The sequence below is a fragment of the Chiloscyllium plagiosum genome, chromosome 13 (assembly GCF_004010195.1).
Source record: "Chiloscyllium plagiosum isolate BGI_BamShark_2017 chromosome 13, ASM401019v2, whole genome shotgun sequence".
Taxonomy (NCBI): domain Eukaryota; kingdom Metazoa; phylum Chordata; class Chondrichthyes; order Orectolobiformes; family Hemiscylliidae; genus Chiloscyllium; species Chiloscyllium plagiosum.
In genome coordinates, this window is record NC_057722.1 from 46,120,065 (window position 1) to 46,142,992 (window position 22,928).

At 38.9% G+C, this 22,928-nt stretch overlaps 1 protein-coding gene across 2 annotated transcripts in view; it reads right to left on the reverse strand.

Annotated features, from left to right (window-relative positions):
* Positions 1-665: 665 nt before the first annotated feature.
* The window catches only part of dis3l2 (DIS3 like 3'-5' exoribonuclease 2), a 300,765-nt gene continuing 278,502 nt past the window's right edge, over positions 666-22,928 (reverse strand). For both annotated transcript variants that reach the window (XM_043702288.1, XM_043702289.1), the window contains 3 exons: positions 8,114-8,218; positions 3,086-3,187; positions 666-1,209 (listed from right to left, as the gene is read on the reverse strand). In XM_043702288.1, the coding sequence (XP_043558223.1) occupies positions 1,108-1,209; positions 3,086-3,187; positions 8,114-8,218 (309 nt within the window). In that variant the 3' untranslated portion in view covers positions 666-1,107. The remainder of the gene's footprint in view (positions 1,210-3,085; positions 3,188-8,113; positions 8,219-22,928) is intronic.

Here is a 22,928-nt window from a genome sequence, read left to right on the forward strand (position 1 = left end):
AAGGTGACCAAAATTGAATGCAGTATTCCAAAAGTGGCCGAACCAATGTCCTACACAGCTGCAACATGATCTCCCAACTCCTATGCTCAATGCACTGACCAATAAAAGCAAGGGTATCAAATGCCTGCGTTACCAGCCTAACTACCTGCGACTCCACCTTCAAGGAACTATGAAACTGCACTCCAAGGTCTAAACAGAGCAACACTCCCCAGGAGCTTACCAGTAAGTGTATAAGTCCGGCCAAAGTTGATGAAACATTGCCAAAGTTGTTTCCAGTTGAAGCACTTTGAGCTGGGAGGCTGTTGCAGGGAGTATTCCAGGTGAGATAACGTTCATGAAAGTCGCCAACAATGCAATAATTTGCTCAACATTATGCGGAAGTATCAGCTTAGATTCTCAGTTCAAGTCTCTGGATTGGGGCTATTGCTGGAAAAGGAGGGCATGTCCTGTCTTCCACCCCACCCACCCAAACTCAACATTACTGTGATAGTGTGCTCTGTGGGAAGTATGCTTCACATTTCTGGGAAAGCCAGGCTTTTAAGATTTGGCAAGTAATGCAAAGTGGCTTCAAAACAGGGTCAAGTTCAAATAAGTGGTAATCATGTGAAGGCCTAGGCTATTGAGAACATAAACTGTTAACCAGTAAAAATTGCAAAAACTGAATATTTGGAGTGAGGCATTGTTTTATTATTTGCTTCAGAATACATTACAACAGATAGTTCTCATTACTCTGTGCACAGTGCTGGTCGAAATACATATTCCAAATCATACAACACTTGACTTAAATATCACTTCATGTTTACCACACTCTGGTTTCAAATATTATTGCTTGTCTCTAACCTCAGTTTCTAACAACATCGAAATGCACTATGAAAATAATACAATTGTTAAAACATATGCAACAAAGTGCATTTTTGAAGTTTCCCACCAAATACAACACATTTGCACGTAAACTAAAACTTGCCCCAATAGCTCTATGCAGCTAAAACTTAAAATTACCATTAAAATGTTATTGATTTTTAAACAATATTTAGTGTATTTAAAAAAAAAACTTTCCAGTTAACAGTAACTTTGGTTTCAGCAGCATTTTTCAGCGTTCATATAAGACTATTCACGAGCTCCACTTGGTTTCTTGAGAATGGCACTGTACTTCAGGGCTGTGCTGTCTGACTTTAAGACTATGTCCACCAATGCAAAAATGGTTACTACCTAAAAGACAAGGTTCATTGCCAAGTCAATAAGGGTTGCTCAATAAATAAAGTGTAGGTGCCATTATAAATACATTTCTTTTAATTGCAGTACTCTTTCACAAATGATAGTTATCTTATGCAATAAAAGAAAATGTGTGAACCTTGAACACGACTTGCAAAAGTTCATTAAGTGCACTCAGATTGTAACCTCGTGAACTCAACATAGTTAAATCAACTATCCAAAGAAATTAGCATTTTTCATTGAATTTAGATAATTTAAATGTGACACTGTAATGCTGATCAAAAAAAATGGAAGGAGGAAAACAAGGGACTACAGGCCAGTTGCCTCGACATTTGTTGTCAGTATATTGCTGGAAGCTGTTTGTCAGTATTTTTGGGTATGTAGTTCATAGTAATGTACTGTAACAAAAACAGAAGTTGCTGGAAAAGCTCAACAGATCTGGCAGTATCTGTGAAGAGAAATCAAAGTTAATGTTTCGGGTCAGGTGACCCTTCCTCACAACTGGCAGTTCTTTCGGTTTTTATGGAATATACTGTGCTTGGATTTCCAAAAGGTGCCGCACATTAAGGCAAATTCGCAAGTCAAGGGCACATGCAGTTGGAATATTACATTAGCATTGATATGGGATTGGTTAATTGATAGGAAGCTGATTATAAAGATAAATGAGGCATTTTCAAGTTGGAAGGCCAGCAATTTTCCTGATATCACACATTATAATTTAAACTAATGAGTTAGACAGAGAGATGAAAAGTAAATTATTAAAGTTTCCTGATAAAACAAAGCTTGTTGAGAAGCTGTGAGAGGGTACAAAAGTGCTGGTTAAGTGGATGGGCAGCAAGTTGACAGATGGGAGTATAATGAGGGCAAGTATGAGGTTATTAATTTTGGTTCTAAGAACAGAAAAGTACAGCTTCTAACTGTTGATGTTCACAGATCCTTGGGCGTTCTAAGTCAGCATATAGACACAGTAAGTAATTCAGAAGGCAAATGGATGTCACCCTCCATTGTCAAAGAATTATAGTACAAGAGAAAAGTACAAACAAAAGTTCATTAAGTGCACTCAGATTGTAACTTTGTGAACTCAACATAGTTAAATTAACAATCCAAAGAGATTAGAATTTTTCATTGAAGTTAATTGAAAACAGTTATATCGGACTTTGGTCAGACTACAACATTGTTTGGATTTACCTTTATATTTAAAGAAAGGATTTCTGCATGGAGATGGTGCAGCAAAGTTCAATAGATCTCAAGTCAGGTACATGGGATGAGAGGGTTGCCTTATGATGAGGAGTTGAGTAAAGTGGGCCAATACTCCTGAAGTTCAGAAGGATGAGAATTGATGTTATTGAAACACGCATGATTCTAAAGGGGATTGGCCTGGTAGACATTGAGAAGTTATTCACCTTGTTGATAAATCTAGAACATGGGGCACTGTCTCAGGATAAGGGGCTGAACATTTAGGATGGATATGTGGAGAAAATTCCTTACTGAAAGTGTTGTGAATCTTGGACTTTTCTAACTCTGAGCATTGTGGATATTTTAATCTTCATTATGTTTAAGATTAATATGTAGATTGTTGGTCCCTAATCAAGAACCATGAGACACAGGTGAAATAGTGGAGTTGAAGCAGAAGAATAGCCATAATCATCTCAAAATGGTCAAATAGGCTCAGGAGACTACATTGTTTCTTCCTGCACCTACTTCTTAGCTTTCCATTTTCACCCTTCTTGACAAAACTCAGAGAATGCAATTATGTCGAGAATACACTTTTAAAAAGTAACAAAATGGAAAATACATTTGCAGATCTAGTGACAAAATAATTTCAATAATTCAATAGATATTTGTTGCTCGTCACAGAGCCATAAACAAATACCTGATAAATTGGCTTCTGGTCCGATGTTTCTGGTTCCCACATCAATCTTAGTTCAGGCTTCTTTCCTACTTTGTGAAAAGTAAATCCTTGGAGAGGAAGGCCCTACAGCAAAGGCAAAGGAGGAAGTGGATACTTAACATTAACTGAATGGAAGAACACTTTTGGCAGTGGCAATGAAGAAGAAAAGTGTACACAATGAAATGATTTATGTTTATGCAAAATGTTTCCACACATTTCAAAGCTGGAAGTCAGGCTTGCAACTTCAAATGGAGGAAAATATTTCCCATGCACATTTAACCTTTCCACAGGTTGTACTTAAGTGCTTAAATCACTTGTATGATCTTTTGGATGGATAACAGCCTAGTGAGATTCCAGTATGGAAATTTCTATTCATAACACTTCTAAATTACCATAGCAATGTGCCTCCACATTTAACCAACATAAATTGACTTAAAACATTTGAAAATATTCTGTGCTGACTAAGCAGAGCAATAGAGTTTTGAAAAGATTAATTTTATTCTTCAAGTAAATTTACAGTATAATTCAGAGCAACACACAAGTTTCCCCAAAGTTTTTGCAATGATTTGCAGATTGAAAACAAAACACTTTCAGATTAGGGAACACACTTAATCTTCCAGCTATCAGTATGAATTGAAAACTTTAATTGCAGTTGTATGAATACATTTAAGTTTCCAATACATCTTATTTTCTGAAGTACTCATTCTCAAAAGTGCAAATCAGCCTTACAGAGGCGACAACTACAAAAATTCAGCAAGTCCCTCTGAATGAACATCTCACAAGATATTATCCAGATTGCAAATGAGGCTAATCCAACGTGATGTTACAACACTGGTACATACCAGGTAGATTGATGGAGTGTTTAGCACAGCATACCAATGGATTAAAGACTACTTTGGCTACACTCATTTATTATGTTATCATGGTGCTTAACTTGACAGAAACAAAATAGTATAAGGATTAAAAAGTCAAAGAGAAGTCATCTTCTCAATTGACATTCGGTTTATGCTACAACAATTTGATTTAATAATTCAATGCCGCGTAAAAACTTAATTTCTTAAAATTCTTACCAGCACATAAAAATCAAAGCAGCTTTCTGAAATAAATTCACAGTTGCTGAGTTTAATTTACAGAGAGAAACAGAACCAATTACAAACAGTGGCAGTACTAATTTTCCAACAGCATTCTCGAAAATTGCTTTCATCTTCCATGCTTGAAAAATCAAACCTTATTTCATCTGGTGATACATAATAAAATAAATTCACCCACAGGTATTTTGTTTCACTTTGAATCCTAAGACCAGGAAGCTGTGATGACACATCTGAAGATCCATGGAAACAGAGTCTCGTTACCACAGTATCCCAGGTAATCGACAGTGAATTTCATTGACATCACCATGTGAAGTGAAAGTGTGTTTCTTGGATAACAACTGGAACCAACAGAATGCTTCAGAATCCATTACATATCAAAAGTACATTACTGCCACCTACTAGTATGGCCATAACTGGTTGGGCCAGCCGATGATGTACCAGCAGTGTGCTTTAACTTATGAAATTATATCAACTTCAGAAATGATCTGAACATCCAATGCATGGTATTGTCATATAGGAACTGGAGAAGGATATTCAGTCCATCAAGCCTGCTCCACCAATTAATACCATCATGACTGATTGAAGTCTATCCTCATGACTCCGTCTGGGATTGAAATCAATAACTTGCCAACCAGTACTTAAAATATACTCAAAAACAGAGCTATCACAGCCCTCTGGGGTAGAGAAGTAAAAGATTAACCACCCTGGGTGTAAGCAAAAAAATCTCCTAATTTTAGTCCCAAATAGCATTCCCCTTGTTTTTAAATCGTGCATCCTGGTTCTAAACTCCTCAAACATGAGAAACATCTACGTTGTTTATCACTGCAAGTATTTTGTAGATTTCAATTAGATCATCTTCCATTCCACAAAACTGTAGAAAATACAGCCCCAATTTGCCCAATCTCTCTTCATTTCCATGCTACCATTTCAGGAACAGGTTTGCTGAAACTTCATTTCTCTGACAATATCTTTCCTAAGATAAGGAGACCAAAACTGGACAGAGTATGTCGGGTGTGATCTAACCAAAGCTCTAGACTTAACTACTCCTGTATTGAAATCCTCTTATGATAAAAGTTAACATGGGACAGCACGGTGGCTCAGTGGTTAGCACTGCTGCCTCATCGCCAGGGTCCCAGGTTGATTTCCAGCCTTGGGCAACTGTCTGTTGGAGTTTGCACATTCTCCCCATGTCTGTGTGGGTTTCCTCCATTAAAAACAGAGTCACAAGAATTTATAATAGGTAATAAAGAAATGGCAAAGGAGCTACTTTGTGCCTGTTTTCACTGATGAAGATACAGGAAATGGTCCAAATTGAGAGATCCAAGTGTCTAGAGAAAATGAGGAGTTGAAGGAAATTAGTATCTAAGAAGATTGTACTGGAGAAATTAATGGGACTGAAATTCAATAAGTCTCTGAGACCTGATATTTCATCTCCCAGAGTGTAAGGGAGTTAGATAGTAAATGCATTAATAATCATCTTACAAAATTCCATCATACTGGAACGATTCCTGCAGGTTGGTTTCCTCCGGGTGCTCTAGTTTCCTCCCACAATCCAAAGATGTGCAGGTTAGATGAATTGGTTGTGCTAAATTGCCCGTGGTGTTCATGGAAGTATAGGTTAGGTGCATTAGTCAAGGGTAAATATAGGATAATAGGGTAGGGAAATGGATCTTGACAGGTTACTCTTTGGAGGGTCAATGTGGACTTGTTGGGCTGAAGGGCCTGTTTCCACACTGTAGGGATTCTACGATTGTATTAACTTTCCTAATGCACCTACATGTTAGCCTCCAGTGACTTAGTGACAAGGACGTCAAGCTTACTTGCATATCTACATTTTGCAACCTCTCACCATTTAAGAATTACTTGACATATCTGTTCTCCCTGTCAAAGTGAATAACCTCAAATTATTCCATATTTGGTTCCAACATTCAAGGTACCGATATATATAAACAATTGTGGCCCTGTGGTACCTAATACCAATATGAGAAAGACACAGTTGTTCTGACTCTCTGTTTTCTGTCCATTAGCCAAGTTTTAATTTCATGTCAATACCTTACTTCCTGCACCATATGCTTCAATATTCCTAACCAACTTCAAAAGCTTTCTTAAAGTCATGCTTTTTCCTTTGCTCCTTTCTTAAATGGTGGGGTGACATTTATAGGCATTCAACCTGCAGGAATCGTTCCAGTATGATGGAATTTTGTAAGATGATTATTAATGCATTTACTATCTAACTCCCTTACACTCTGGGAGATGAAATATCAGGTCTCAGAGACTTATTGAATTTCAGTCCCATTAATTTCTCCAGTACAATCTTCTTAGATACTAATTTCCTTCAACTCCTCATTTTCTCTAGACACTTGGATCTCTCAATTTGGACCATTTCCTGTATCTTCATCAGTGAAAATAGGCACAAAGTAGCTCCTTTGCCATTTCTTTATTACCTATTATAAATTCTTGTGACTCTGTTTTTAATGGCGTCCATTCTCCTTCACCAAACATTTCCTTTTTACATACCTGTAGTGGCTTTTACAGTCCAATTTGTATGTGATTTTGCAAGATTGCATTTGTAATCTGTTCTTCCTTTCCCTATCAGTTTCTTGGTCCTCCTTTGCTGTATTCTAAGAATGTCCCAATCCTCATGTTTAGTATTTTTTCTGGCCACTTTATAAAAGTTTTCTTTTAATGTTATACAATCCTTAACTTCCTCCTTTCAGTCACACTGAACTGGCATGTTTTGACTTTGTACATCTTGAAAGAATGTATAGTTGCTATAACCCATGTAATAATTTTTAAAAGACTGTCCATTGCACATGTACAGTCATATCTTTTAATACATTTTCCCAATCCAGCTCAGCCAATTTATGACTCATGTATTCATAATTTCCTTTTCTCAAATATAATACTCTTGCCTTTGACTGAACTACTTCATATAATATAACATGAAACATAATGTAAAAATTCTAAGGTAAAGTTGCCATAATCCTGAAGGGTCACAAGGCTGCTCTCTCTTAAGAAAGAGATAACTGGTGATGAGTTTAACCTGAGGTTCACGAAGCGGTGAGGTTGAGAAGGCATGGAATTCATGTTAACGTCAACTGGTGTGGGAATTAAACCCCCGCTGTTGGCATCACTCTGCATCGTAAACCAGCTGTCCAGCCTGAGGTAACCGACCTCTGCCAAAGCCTTTTTACAGATAGTGAAATTTTAACTTGTTGAAAATTTAGTGGATCCAATCTGTGACTTTTTTTTCCAAGATCACTAATATTTTAAACAAATTATCAATCTTTACAGGACAAGTTTCATTGGCTTATGACCAGTGTAGGGTGAAAAAATCTAAGGCCTTATGAGGAATTCAGCAATAAAATGTTATTAAGTACAGGCTGTCTACTGCACTAATTCTTCAGCTTCAGCACATCCCAGTGATCTAAGGTAATCTCTTGGGGCAATTAAACAGCCACCACTGAATCACAATCATATGATGAGTCTCAGAACAGACTATTCTTAACAACAAAACTCATGTTAGCAATTCACCTTAGCAACATATTGTTGTCTGATTTATTTAATGAGCTGTTAGATACAGACTATTTGGTTTGGTTTACATTAATGCACTCAATTAAATGTGTACATAACTCCATTTAAGAGCAATCTGTCTCTCATTTGCCAGCTTTGGGGTTAATCAGTTATAATGGAGGGGTGACATCTTGATAATTGTAGTTACAAAGTTCTTTTGTTGAGTTGGAAAATTCTGTTGGTTTCTAAGAATTGCCTACTCTGACAAAATTAGTTTTAAAAGTAATGGATTTAACAGTTCTATATCTGGAAACTGCTATAAAACAAACACCAGAATATAATCTGAGTGAATGACTAATTTGGAAACTATTTAACCTTTCAGACATTTTTAATAAACAATACTTACATTACAGTAGACTCGTTTCTGGATACCATATCGTAGAACCAATACATCAAAGGATTGATCCAAAACCCCCATTACCATGGCTTCAGATTCCAGAGGGCCACATTCCTAAAAGAATACATTAAATGTCAAAGCTATTGAATAAAGTGCAATTTTTTAAAAAAGCATGATTCATACTATTTCCCACAAGACATCCATGGCAATATTCTATAGTTCGGTCATTTAAAATTGAAGCAATTGAGGCATTTAAGTTAATTTCAAAATAATTACGATCTTATCCAGCATTGCTTTAGCATGTGCTGCTTATGAATCTGAGTATCATGTATTCAATTTACATCTCCCAGTTTTCCACTATTGTGAAACTAGTCAGGAGAAACATAAGTGAACAATAGGAGGAAAAAAAAGTGTTTCACCAGTTGCATTTCTTTAACATTGCAAATCCATGACGCATTTATGGTTTAAGGTTGCTTGCCCAGCATTTAATCACAAAGGCGCTATAACCTAATCCAACTAAACATTGAAATGACTAAAGCAAGTCCATTGGCATTCCAAAAACTCCATAGGATTACCATAAATGCCAACTTGCAAAAATCCAAAAATCTCAGTTGACATCTTGAAAGAGCTGAAACAGTAGCAAAATACAATGGATTTTGGAAATCTGAAATAAAAGCAAAATGCTAGAGAAACCCAGCAGTTTTGGCAACATCTGTTGAGAGAGAACAAACTTAACGTTTTAAGTCTGATATGACTTCTTCTGAATTGAAAGGAACTGGAAAATGGTGATTTTTATGGCGGGAGAAGTGATGCAACTGGAACAGATTGCAAGTGTGACCAGAGCAAAAGACAAAGGGAGTGCTAATGATGATAAAGAAAGTAGATAAAGTAGTACAATTAGTATAAATTATAAGTATGACAAAGAGAAAATGGTGCAGTTTGCTGAAAGTAAAAGCAATGACAGTTGGAGGTGGCGAGTTTGGAGAGAGGCGGGGGGAAGAGAAGAAAAAATGGAGGACAGAGATCATGCTTTGAAGTTGTGAAACTCAGTACTGTGTCCTAAAGGCTTATACTATTTTGCTGTTTCATTACCATATGCTGTTCAGTTCCTTTTGTTCTTACCAAAAGCCTTGTAATCCATCTATCTTGAAATACGTTCTATTTCTCCACATAAACAGTTTCTTGCTCTCTCTCTCTCTGAGTCAGTATAAAAGCTATGTTATATTCCATTTTAATTTATTGCATTTATAAGTTTTGAACACATTTTATTATCAATCCCACATATTGGGCCTTCTACCATTAGCAGAAAATTACTCAAATCTAAAATTATACTGCCTTTGATACAATTTAATTTGTTTTCAATTCTGCTTGATTCAGGTCTTCATAGACTGTGATTTTGTTGAACAGCAATGGAGAAACAGCACCTTAATGAAAACAGTTATGCTGGTAGAGAGAGAGTTGCAGGGCCAGGAATAGCATAAATTGGAAGAGAGCCAGAACTTAGCCCACCTATGGTCTTGATCCTCATTAGGCTTTGGTTTAGTTACTCAACCAGAATAATTTACTCATAATAATAAATCCTTCATCATGGACATATCTTTTTTTAATATTACTCATTTTAGTACATCTAATGTATGGTTCCAGGGTATACTTGTATAGTGACTAGAATGTTGGACTAGCACCCTATAGGTTGAGTTCAAATTAAATGATTGTAAATTGTGTCAATAAACCCAACAATTTGTACACTCGCGCAGTAAAACAAAAATGACCATGAAAAGCTGATGGATTTTTGTGAAATCTGAGCCTATTCCCCAATGAAATAATTACTACTCTCATGATAATGAGTAATGGCTCATAAAGGCATCATCCAAATCTTGAGAACAAGCAGCATGTTAACATCCATCAACCATGGTAATAATCTCTGAACCTACTTTCATAAACCAGATTCTGGCACAGCATTCTAAACAGACTTATGGGGATTGTATTATTTAATCTGGCTCCTTTATTATGTTGGCAGAATCACAGAACCAGAAAAAAATTCATGTATAGCTCAAAATCTGGGGCAATTGAGTTGAATTTAGTTGTGCAAGCTGTGTGGGCTGGCTCATGGACTCTGTTCTCTGATAACTGACCTAAAACAGTGTCAGTATAAAAGCTATGTTCTGTGAAATTTTAATTTAGATTAGATTCCCTACAATATGGAAACAAGCCCTTCGGCACAACAAGTCCACACCGACCCTCCGAAGAATAACCCAGCCAGACCCATTCCCCTACCCTATATTTACCCCTGACTAATGTATCTAACACTATGGGCAATTTAGCATGGCCAATTCACATCTGACCTGCACATCTTTGGATCGTGGGAGGAAACCAGAGCGCCCGGAGGAAACCCACGCAGACACAAGGAGAATGTGCAAACTCCAGACAGTCACCCGAGGTTGAATCGAACCCAGGTCCCTGGCACTGTGAGGCAGCAGTGCTAACCACTGAGCCACCGTGCCACCTTAAATTTATTCCATTCGCTCTCTCTCTTCCAAGTTCAAAGCTCTCATTTTTATTCTTTCATAGGATATGCATGTTGCTGGAATGGCCAACATTTATTACCTATGTAAAAACCGTATCTTTTTGCTCTTTTGCATTTTTGTTTGAGGATTGAAATGGGAAAAGGACTGTTTTAAAAACCAAGGACTGTGGTAAGGATTATTGCATTTTTCAAAAGCAAGCTACCTGCCACTCATTGTAAGTGCAATTTACACTAGTGTTTGTTCAATCAGTGGAGAGGTTATTACAGATGTGTTGGAACCAGTTAGAGGAGCAAAAAGTATTTGTATGTGGTGTTAGCTGATACCAGATTTGAAGGAAAGTACAAGATTCTGTATTGCATTTTAGACATGGCAAAGGATTTCCTGAAGGTAACAGAGTTGACCTAAACCTGCTAAGGGAATTTTCAAGGACCAGACAGATTGACTTAGTGGATAAATTAGATATAGTAATTTTTGGCAGAGTTCAGAAGTCAGAGATAATTGAGGTACTATGATTTACGAATTATTTATTTATTGCCACTTGCATTTTACAGTGAATAATACAATATAATACAATGAAAGACTTCAACAGTCGCCAGAATCTGGCGCCATTTTGAATAGTTTAAGAATAAAAGATATATCTGAAAGAGGGTCCTGAGCCAGTCCACCAATGAAACCTGTGCTGAAGTCACATCTACCCCACAACCAGGAGTTCCTGGCTCCACTGAGCTGGCTCTCGGCATACCATGCTGCTGATGCTGCAGCCGCTGCCTCTCCAATGCCCAGAGTCCCCACTGGAGTCCCTGGTTGCACTGCTCAGACCAGGCTGCCACCTCGCCCTCCTCTGAGATGTCACCTTGCTACCATTACCATCTTGAAAGGTCTGCTGCTGCCACTGCCTCTGATCTTTGCAGGAGCTTTGCTGCTTGCTGCCATCGCCAGCTCCGAATGCCAGGAGGACATCCCTGCTACCATCACCAGCTCTGAATGCCAGGAGGACATCCCTGCTACCGTCACCAGCTCAGAATGCCAGGAGGACATCCCTGCTGCCGTCACCAGCTCCAAATGTCAGAAGGACGAGGACATCCCTGCTGCCGTCACCAGCTCCAAATGTCAGAAGGACATCCCTGCTGCCATCACCAGTTCTGAATGCCAGGAGGACATCCCTGCTGCCGTCACCAGCTCCAAATGTCAGAAGGACATCCCTGCTGCCATCACCAGCTCTGAATGCCAGGAGGACATCCCTGCTACCGTCACCAGCTCTGAATGCCAGGAGGACATCCCTGCTGCCATCACCAGCTCTGAATGCCAGGAGGACATCCCTGCTGCTGTCACCAGCTCCGAATGTCAGAAGGACATCCCTGCTACCGTCACCAGCTCCAAATGTCAGAAGGACATCCCTGCTACCGTCACCAGCTCCGAATGTCAGAAGGACATCCCTGCTGCCATCACCAGCTCCAGTCGCCATGAGGAGTCAACATTCTGTGCATGGTGCATTGTAGTTGCCACACTAATTTCACCTACTAACCAATTGCAAAAGGTTCCAAGGCAAAGAAAAACAAAAGAAAAACATGGAAGTAAAAGAGAAGTAAAAATAAAAAAAAGCATGCAGGAGCAGATGTGCCCCAGGCAAAGTGTCCATACATAGCTCGACTGGCACAGCATTTGAATGATCCAATAATGATGGTATTGAAACATCAGAATCAGGTGATATTCAGTTACAGGGAGCGGCCTGACTGCGAATTCCATTTATCACAAGCTCCTAAAGGACTTCCCTCCTCATCATATTTCCCTCCTTTTACAAAGTACTTTTGAAATACAAGGAATGGATTTGCAATAATTCCACATATTGTAATCAATCTTCTTTATAAGGTTTAAATGTACAGATTCGTGAATGCTTCCAAATCTGTGATGAACATGTTTACTGGATTACCGTTGTTTAGTTTCATCTGAATAAATTCCAACAGATGCGGGACACATGGTTTCTGGTTCTGAGCCTGATGACTATTCCTTAGATTGACTGTAAAATGCAAAAACCTTTTTCCACTAATGACAGAAATTAATTATTCATAACTCTTGGTATTGTGCCTTACTTTAACTGTGAATCTAATTCACAACAGTTAGAAGGAAGGGTTAAAGAATATGCATATAATCATACATTTCTTTAAACCAACTGAAAGTCATCTTAAAATGAAACTGTTACCCTTTTTATAAAAGGTAATTTATGAATACAACAACCCTAATTATTAAAGTTAATGAAGTTGCCCTTCATATCCTGTGTTGAATGGCCTATTGGGATTATTGCTGGACTGTTAATCCAGAGACCCAGGTTCAAATTCTGCCATAGCAGATGGAATTTGAATTAAATAAAAATCTGGAATTAAGGATTTAATGATGACAATGAAACAGTTGCTGATTGTCAGAAAAAAAACCCATCTGGTTCACTAACATCCTTCAAGAAGGGAAAATGCCATCTCTCCTTCGTCTGGCCGACATATGACTCCAGACTCTCAGCAATGTGGTCGACTTTTAACTGCCCTCTGAGCAATTACAAATGCACAATAAATGCTGGGCTAGCCAGGGATGCCCTCAATCTCATAATTTAATTTAAAATAAAAATACCAGACTCTATCATGGTAATGGGATTAATTCTTATATCATACTAATATTTGCTGTGATTTTCCCAAGTGCTTTTCCATTTTGCTTATACAGCAGTTACTTTGGAAAAAAGTACAGTTCTGTCCAACATCAAACCTAAGTTCTAGAAAGAGGTTTTTTTCTCTTACGAACTAAATATAACCGATACTAGACTCCTTTGATGTTTCATTGGGTAAGTGCATTTTCTGTGTGGTACTGAGAGATATAGACTATGAAAGGACACAGGCTGAATCCATTATGTGTAGACAAGTTTAAGAGATCTCAGAATTATAATAAGGAACCTTTATGCCTCAACTTATTGAAAGAATGCTGAATTGGAATTGCGATTGGAATTCCTAAAAATGCATATGAATATGTGATGGAAGACAGGATTAGGTTCAGTTGTGATAACTCCTATGACCTTACAGTCTACTGGCACTGTGGAGCTGCATCACACCACTGGTCAGCTTGCAAATGGTGGAAAAGAAAGGAAAATAACATTCTAAACTAAAACTCTATAGAGCAATATTGTCTTCACATTGATTAAATATATGCATAAAGAAAATTTCCCTCAGTAAAACAGATTTCCCAAAGCATGAACTGGGTTAAAAATAACGTTTGTTAATGCTTATAAGTAATCTAACAGAAAATAGAGTTTCCGTATGTTGTCATGCAAATTGCCAAGGATTTCTTTCCCCTTTTGATTAAAAATTAAAAACAACTTTCACATTGGATGTAGCACTAGCAATCTAAACTCTTAGTTCAGGCCCAGTGTGGTTGGAACAGTTCTACTGAAGCCCAGCTAAATATGCTGTCAAAAAGTCATACCTCAGCACAAGCCAGCCTGATCTTCATTGATTACATTTATAACTGTTATATATTAGACAGTTATTTATCTGAAATTGATTATATAAACATATCATTAATAACTGTACTTTTCAATGATCGAATCTCTCATGGTATTGTATGTATTAGGGTCATTATGTCAAGCAACATAACCAGATACATGGTATCACTAACATTGGGTAGCTATGAGATCTCAAAGCAACATCAAGGGGAAAGGGTTTCTGTCTAACGGTAATTAGAGAAGTATAGTGTGGGGAATTTGGGTTTCTTTAAATACTGGAGAGGAAACATCTTCAAATGCTAAGGAATCCAGTGTCAAAGGGAGATAGAAAACTTGTCTACTTTGGCAGGAAGAATAGAAAGCAACATATTATTTAAACAGAAATAAACTTCATAAGTCTATGTGATAGGGGGATAAGGGTGTCCAAGTATATGAGTTCCAATGATACAAAACTTGGACAGTGGCTTAGGATGTGCTAGTTATTTTGGGAAAGGGAGAACTGTGCACTTTTGCAGGAAGCACAGGAAACAACATATTATTTAAACAGAAAGAGATTGCATAAACATGGTACAGAGGGATCTGGGTGCCCAGGTTCATGAATCTCAAAAATGTCGATATGCAGTTACAGTGAGTGATAAGGAAGACAAATGCAATATGACCACTTATTGCAAAGGAAATGCATTATAAAAGTAGGGAAGCTTTGTTAGAGTTGTAGCAGGTATTTGCAACACCACACTTGAGTAATTTGTAAATTTTTGGTCTCCTTATCGTTAAGAAGGTCATAACTGCGCTAGCAGTTCAGAGAAGGTTCACTTGACGGATTCCTGAGATGAAGAGGTTGTCTTATGGGCAAAGGTTGGACAGACTGGGCCCATGGACATACATACGGATAATAATGGAACTGTGCAGGTTAGATAGGTATCAGATTAATTTCACAGGTCAGTGCAACATCGAGGGCCAAAGGGCCTGTACTGTGCTGTAACATTCTATGCTCTATATACACTGGAGTTCAGAAGAAAGTGAGGTAATTTCATTCAAACATACATGATTCTGTAAGAATTTGACAGGGTGAGTGTTGAAAGCATGAGTCCTGGTACAGAAGAGAATACAGCTAGGGACATAACTTAAAAATAAGAGGTCCTAACTAACAATGGAGTCAAGGGAACAGGGAACAGATAGGAAAATAGAGGCCACAATCAGATCAACCATGAACTTTATCATATGGCACTGCAGACCTGAGAGCCAAAATAAACTACTCCTGCTCCTAATTCGTGTCTTAAAAGTCTAAGGATCTGGCAACACTGAAAATGGTTGAGATCATTGAAACATGTGTTAGTAATTTATGATCATTGAGAGGAGATGTTACAGTTCTGGAAGGGAGACATTTTGGTAAAGAAACTTTTAAGTATAGGAAGAATGATTAGAGTGTTTTGAAACATGAAGAGTAGAACATTCTCGGTGAACTTGACAGTTATGCAGGTTATTAGGATCTAACTGCATAGGGTGATAGGTAGCTACTTGGGAAAATGAGATGCTAACTACCCATGACTCTTCCAAACTGTCACAAGCAAAGCTTCCCGCTGATGCCTTCAGTGCCTGCAGCACTGCCCCAATATTCCTTATTATCTGAGAAATTCAGCAACCAGCATATATTCTGAATACACAGTTATGATAGAAAGCTTTGTTCATACAAGATAATCAGAGGGTTAGATCGGGTGGACAGGGAGAGCCTTTTTCCAAGTATGGAGATGGCAAACACGAGGGGACACAACTTTAAAGTGAGGGGAGATAGGTATAAGACAGATGTCAGAGGTAGTTTCTTTACTCAGAGTGTAGTAAGGGTATGGAATGCTTTGCCTGCAACGGTAGTAGATTCGCCAAGTTTAAGTGCATTTAAGTCGTCATTGGACAGGCATATGGACGTACGTGGAATAGTGTAGGTGGGATGGGCTTCAGATTAGTATGACAGGGCAACGCAACATCGAGGGCCGAAGGGCCTGTACTGCGCTGTAATGTTCTATGTTCTATATATTCATCTTGTGAGGTAAAAATAGTCTTTCAAAGCCCAGATTTTGAAACACACAGAGGCCCAGAATTACAATTTTATGAAGGTATTAAATGACACAGAAGACAATTCAGCAAGTAAACATAATCATATTTAGAAACACTGAAAATAGGAGGAGTCGCCATTCAGCCATGCTCTGCCATTCAATATGACCATGGCTGATCATCCAACTCAACAGCCTGCTTTTCCCCCATGACCTTTGATCCCTTTTAGCCCCAAATGCCTTATTCAGCTCCTTCCTTATACATAATTCTGGCCTCAATTGTTTCTGGTGGTAACAAATTCCGTAGGCTCATGACAGTTTGGGTGAAAGAAAAATTCTTCTCATCTCAGTGCTAAAAGATTTACCCCTTATCTTTAGACTTTACACCCGGCTTTGGACTTTGCATCATCGGGAATATCCTTCCTGCATCCAACCTGTCTAGTTTTATTAGACTTTTATAGGTTTCTATGAGAACTTCCTCATTTTTCTGAACTCCAGTAAATAAAATCCTAACAGATTCAATCTCTTCTCATAAATCAGTCCTGCCATCTCAGGAATCAGTCTGGTAAACATTGACTGGATTTCCTCTATAGCAAGAGGGTCCTTCCTCAGGTGAGACAAAAATGCACATAATATTCCAGGAATGATCTCAGGAAAGTCCTAAATGATTGCAGCAAGACATCCTTGGTTCTGTACTTGATTCCACTAGCTATGAAAGCCAACATATGTGAACACAAACAACATGATCTGACAACATCCAGGCTCCAAGTGATAAAGTGGCAAGTTATATTCCCAACACGCAAGTGCCAGGCAAAGACCAGTATCGTGTGCTAGTCAGTACAGAAATAGTAATACTGAGCAAAAGAACACATGGCTTTTGGCTGGAAAAATGAGGCAGAAAGGGGGGCTTTAGATTCTGGGACCTTAACAAGAAGGATGGATTTCCCCTTAACAGGATTGAGAACACCTTCCTGGCAGCCAGTGCTGTTATGAGGGATTTAAACTGCCTTGTCAGGTGGATGGGAGGGGATTCTGATAGAACAAGAGAAAAGGTGCTTATGGAAAGTAGGAAAGCTGTAAATGAAAATGGAAAGAAACAGGAATAAATCATGGAATCAACCAAGTTCAAACTTTAGAATAGTGTTAAAAAGGCAGAATTAAAAGTATTCCATCTGAATGCACACCACATTTGCTATGAGATAGAAGAATTAAAGGTGCTAATACAAATAAAATGATCTGATGAAACTGCCAGTATGGAGCTGTCGCTACAGCGTGACCAAGACTGAAAATTTAATATTAAATGCTATTTGACAATTTGGAGGAGTAGGGAAAAAGGAAAAGGAGGTGAGGTAGTACTGATAATAAAGGACAGGACCAGTCTATTAATGAGATGGGATGTCTGATTAAAAGAACAGCATGTTGAATGTTTGTGTGGAGCTAAGAAACAGCAAGGCACCACAAACATAGTAGGAATGGCTTATAAGGCGACAATTAGTAGGGATATTGAAAAGTATGTACAGAGGAACCTCGATTATCTGAATGAGATGGGCGGGCACTATTTCGTTCAGATAATTGATTATTCGATTAATCGATTCAATGCCTCTCCTCTGGGGTTCAGCGTTTTCTGTTAAGTCGGCTCCCCATTCAGGAGACTGCAGCATATGGTGCGCGTGCGAGCGCCCATCCCTGCCCACCACTCCATCTCCATCCAACAGTGCCCCCTCAACCCCGCCCACCTCCCCAAATTGGACACCAACAGTAAGACTGCTGCTGCCTTTGTGGGGTATATCTCAAAAAGTGCGCGAAAACACACACACACACACAACTTTTTGACAAGTTCCACCTCTGCCCTGTACAGGACAATGTTGGAGAGATTATCTGGGGAAGGAGAATTTAGGGTACACGCCAGTGTAGAACTCCAGGGAAAGTGTGGAGAGAGGGAGAGGGCAGGAGGTCAGTCATTTGGAGCCGGTGTCTGGGCTCCCATCGATGTCTAGGACTATTCTTGGCAGCATTTTAGTGAGCCGAGATAGTTTTTAATCATTGTAAACAAAAGACGCAATCAGGGTTGAAACAGCTCTTTGATGTAATGTTTCTATTGGGATCTCGAGATCTCCTTCAGATAATCCGATATTTGGATAATTGATATTTGGATAATCCAGGTTTCTCTGTAATAAATCAGGAAATTAGTGATGCATCTAATCATAGGTGACTTCCATCTACACATACATTAGATAAATTGAATGAGCACGAATGTGGCAGATGAAAAGATGAAATCCTGGAATATGTTTGAGAGTTTTCTGGAGCAATATATTTAGGAACTAATTAGGGCACATGCTATTATTTATTGTCACTATATTTTCAAAAAACATTTTCTTTTAAGGCAAAAATACCCAACATGAAAAGTGAATACCAGCCTATGAGTTCTTTTACTCAATTTAGGTCTAGTGGGATGCTTTTGCTGTTTCAAGTCTGCATACCAGCAGCATTAAAAATGGCTTGCCAGCCTGGATCCTGAAGAAAATTTTAACTGTTTTGGCAAGGCTTGGCTTTGTTTTGGGGTTTCGCTGTGGACTGACCTAGAGTCCCTCTGTTCAGGATACGTTCTGAGTGATGCTACACAATTGCCTTCATTCAAGTGGTTTCCCCCAAGCTCAGCTGGAATGAAGAGGGTGTCTACTTCCATCGAAATGTCATGCAAAGCTTATGCTTCACTTGTCGCATTTCCCAGTGATAAAGCCAGTTGTTTGAAGTCCAGTTGGGCTTCAGCTTGTAGGCGTCTTTGCACAGTTCCTTCATTAATCTCACATACCAAACAGTCTCTGAGCATCTCATTCAGGGCTAAACAAAGTCACAAGACTCTGCCAGTCATCTTAACCTAGTCAAAAATCTTGATACAGATTCCTCTGATTCTCGAATTGCCGAGTACAAACAATGGTGACAATAGAGGCGGCTTGGAATTGTAATATTCCTTTTCTAAATCCATCAACTCTTGAAAAGGTTTAATATCTCATGCCTTAGGAAAAGTTAGGCTCCCAATAACCAAAAAAGCTGTTGGAGCACAAGCGGTCAGGAGAATTACTTGTTGCTTTTCATCTATCCCAATGTCATTTGCCTGGAAAAAAAATTGCTGGCTTTCCACATACTGAGCTCAGTCTTCAAAGGCAGTATTGAATGAGTCAAGCTTCCCAAATAATGGTATGATGCCAAAAATGCTTACTGCAACTTAAAGACAACTGTTGCGAGCAAATTCCTTTGGAGCATGTTTTGCTTTCGTCACCACTGAAATAACTCCACAGAGGTCAGTATCCTGTCACCAAGTAATCATTTATTTCCTTGTGGAGAATCCTTGACACTGGCCCAGTTCCTTCGGAGCCAGTTCTCAAATAACAGGATGTCTAACATCCTCATTCTTATCTGTCAGCCAGGACTCCCCAATTGGAACAGATTAACAGCCCCAATCAGGGAACTCAGTCTATAAGGTTCACCTGGCTGACCTCGTTACAATCACTACAGCAGCAAATCTAAAAGCTGTGCCAGCCATTTTCATTTCACTCAATCCCTCCTTATGTCACATTGCAAAAGAAAACAGCCTACAATATGGCAGAAATAGTGAAGTTGAGTGTATTGATGCCTGACTAATGGCTCCTCACCCCCCCAGAAGGCAGGATCCTGACCATGACAGTTCCAAGTGTCCAACTGACCATGCTACAGTCCCTGGACTGACACTGGAGGGTGTCCTTGACTTACTGCTCTGGAACATCCTCATTTAAGGATGCTTTGACTTGACTGAGGCTAACTCTTCATTAACCTTGAGACATGGGCATTTGATTGAGGTATACACAGTGTGAATGCAGTACATGACAGCACTATCTGCACAAGTGTGAGACTGATGTAGCACAATGCCATAGAGAAAAGGTCGACCCCCTTGTCTGATGACTGCAGGCAGCCAAGGCATATTATCTGGTTTTGTGTCTGTGTTAAGAAGCAAGTCAAGATAGAAGTACTGTGAGCCTGTTAGCTCTGGCTACGAGGGCAAAGTTTAAAAAAAAGCAAGGCAAGGCACGAATGCTATGAGAACAGAAGTAGGCATAGAGTGATTGAGCATTAAGATAGTGAGCAAGCAGCCCTGAGATGCTCCCTGGTTTATTTCATGAGCTATTTGCTCAACCCTTTACGAAAGTGTTCTGCAGCACCATTCCAATGATAGCTGCCAGTGAGCTATGAAGTGCAACATTGAATTGCAGATCCTTATCCATACTGTAAGTTGTTTGGAGATATGCCACAATGATATTCTGAGGTGATATGTCGGGTGTCAAGGACAAAGGCAGCCTGTTTGATTAGCACGCCACCCACCATCCAACTTCATTTTCACCACCATCAATACGCATACAGCATCAGCAGTGTGTACCATCTACAATCTACACTATGGAAACTTACCCAGGGTTCCTTTGGCAGTACGTTCCAAGTCTGTGATCTCCCCAACTACAATCAGATGGAGAAGAATAGAAACTGCATGGGAACACTATCTACAAGTTCTCCTCAAAGTCACACCTGAAGGACATGGGGGTTCAAGAAAGCAAACACACCTTCTTTAGGGAAATGAGACATGGGCCATAAATTTTGGTCTAACCAGCAACACCCATATCCCATCAACAAATAAACAGAAATTAGGTATTTCTGAGATGTAAAGACTCATACAACTTCATTTGGTATATATTTAATTATAACAAGTTATTTGCATGTTTTATCTATAACTAAAGTCTGAAAAAACACCCTTGACCCTGATCACTAATAATTTCATTGTATTACTCCACCCATATTCCATGATGCAACTGTAATTCCTGCTGTATTGGCACCCATCAAAATCTAACCCAATTTGTTCATAATTGCACTTTCAGTGTCTGAACTTTGGGCCAATACTCAGCCTTGCATCTCTGCAGCTACTAACTTGCTAAGCCACATCTTCACTTCAGCATTTAACAGCACACTCCCAACTAAACACATTACTTGTTTATCCTAACCCTCCCTTGTCCATCACACAACCCTCATCTCCACATCCTTAAATCGAAGGGATATAAATTTGAATTAACATGGATAACTGGTTTAGCCATTCGCTGCCCAATCTGGCAGGTCCAGATGGTGAGTTCTATTATTCTCTGCTAAAATCCCTCTCCCCTTTTGAGGGAATCCTTCTGGAACATCAGAAGAAGCTTGCCCATGTGGACTGGGGGAAGGTAGAGAATTAGACACAAGTGATTGGATGGTTTCAGTCTTAATTGTGAAGAAGTCCATGAGCTCCACGAGTGCATTGTTCGAGGTGGATGTTGTAAAAGACAGGTGAATTGATTTTACAAAGACAGTCTGCAGTAGAGAAAAGAATGTTTGCAATCCGATACGATCTTGGCATAATGAACAGTTTTAGAAATGACAATAGGGCTTAATAACACTTTTGTGGTTCACACAGATCATGAATGCTGTATTCCTGATGAAGGGCTTTTGCCCAAAACGTTGATTTTACTGCTCCTCGGATGCTGCCTGAACTGCTGTGCTCTTCCAGCACCACTAATCCAGAATCATGAATGGTTGTCAGCCATTTCAATTTGAATAATTTATTTAAGCAAGTTAAAATGAGTCCTCACAGAGGAGATAGTTACAGTGAGAGCAAATTCATCCCAAGCACTTCACAGAATGTCACACAGAATTTGTATCTCAAAGAAGTTGACATCAATCCACAAAAACAAAAAAGTAGGGCAGGTTAGCAAACATTTGAGCAAAAAATTGTCTTTAAAAAACCTTAAAGGAGGACAGAATGGGAGATAAGTTGAGAAATTTAGAGAAAAAAAAACACAGCTTGGGGCCGATGCAGTTGGTGGCATGGCTGTTGTCAGTGGAGAGATGGAAATTAAGGATGTATAAGAAACCAGAACTGGTTGACTATAGAGATCTTGAACAGATTGTAAGACATTGTAGAGATATAGAGTGGCAATGAGTCTGCAGGTGAGAATTTTAAGCATGTTAGTCGGGAGCAATGTGCATTAGCAAACAAGTGATGGGTGAATTGGACTTGGTGAAAATATCCATTTATAACAGTATAATTACACGATAAAATACATAGTTCTAATAAATCCTTCTTACTACATGAACCACTGAGCCATTGTTCTCCTGCAGAGGCCCACATCCCTTTTTAACACATTTCTCCAATTTTAACTGTTCAGTATAAGTTAATACTCCTCTACCTTCCACTACACATTTGTTAATGTTAGCACCCTTTCTCACCACTTCCTACTGCTGGAGTTGACTTTCGTTCACCACTCAAAGCGCAGTTTCTATTCTCCCTTTTTTCCTTTCAATGGTTATGTCTGATAGCTTCTGCTTTATTTTCATTTACTTTACTTTCCTCTATTCATTGCCATTAATTTCTGCCTTCAATTTTCCTTCAGTGCCACTCCTTCCAGAAAACTGTTGCTAACTGTATTGACTTTGTTTCCTACATTCACAATAATTCCTATCTGTATCCAGTGACTGAAATCACGTTGATGAACAGCATTACTTCGGCAGAAGTGACATTATGTGGCAAGAGGGATGGTTTGCACTAATTTTTGTCAGCAAACACTGATGTGGACTTGGCCCAAAAATACTGATGGTGGGCATGTATGCAATAACTTCTTGGCCCAAGTACCCTAAAAAGATCACTTTAATTGCTAACTCCAAAGTGATTCAATGCTTCACTCTCCCCACTCCTGCTGTTCTAACGTACATTTCATCAG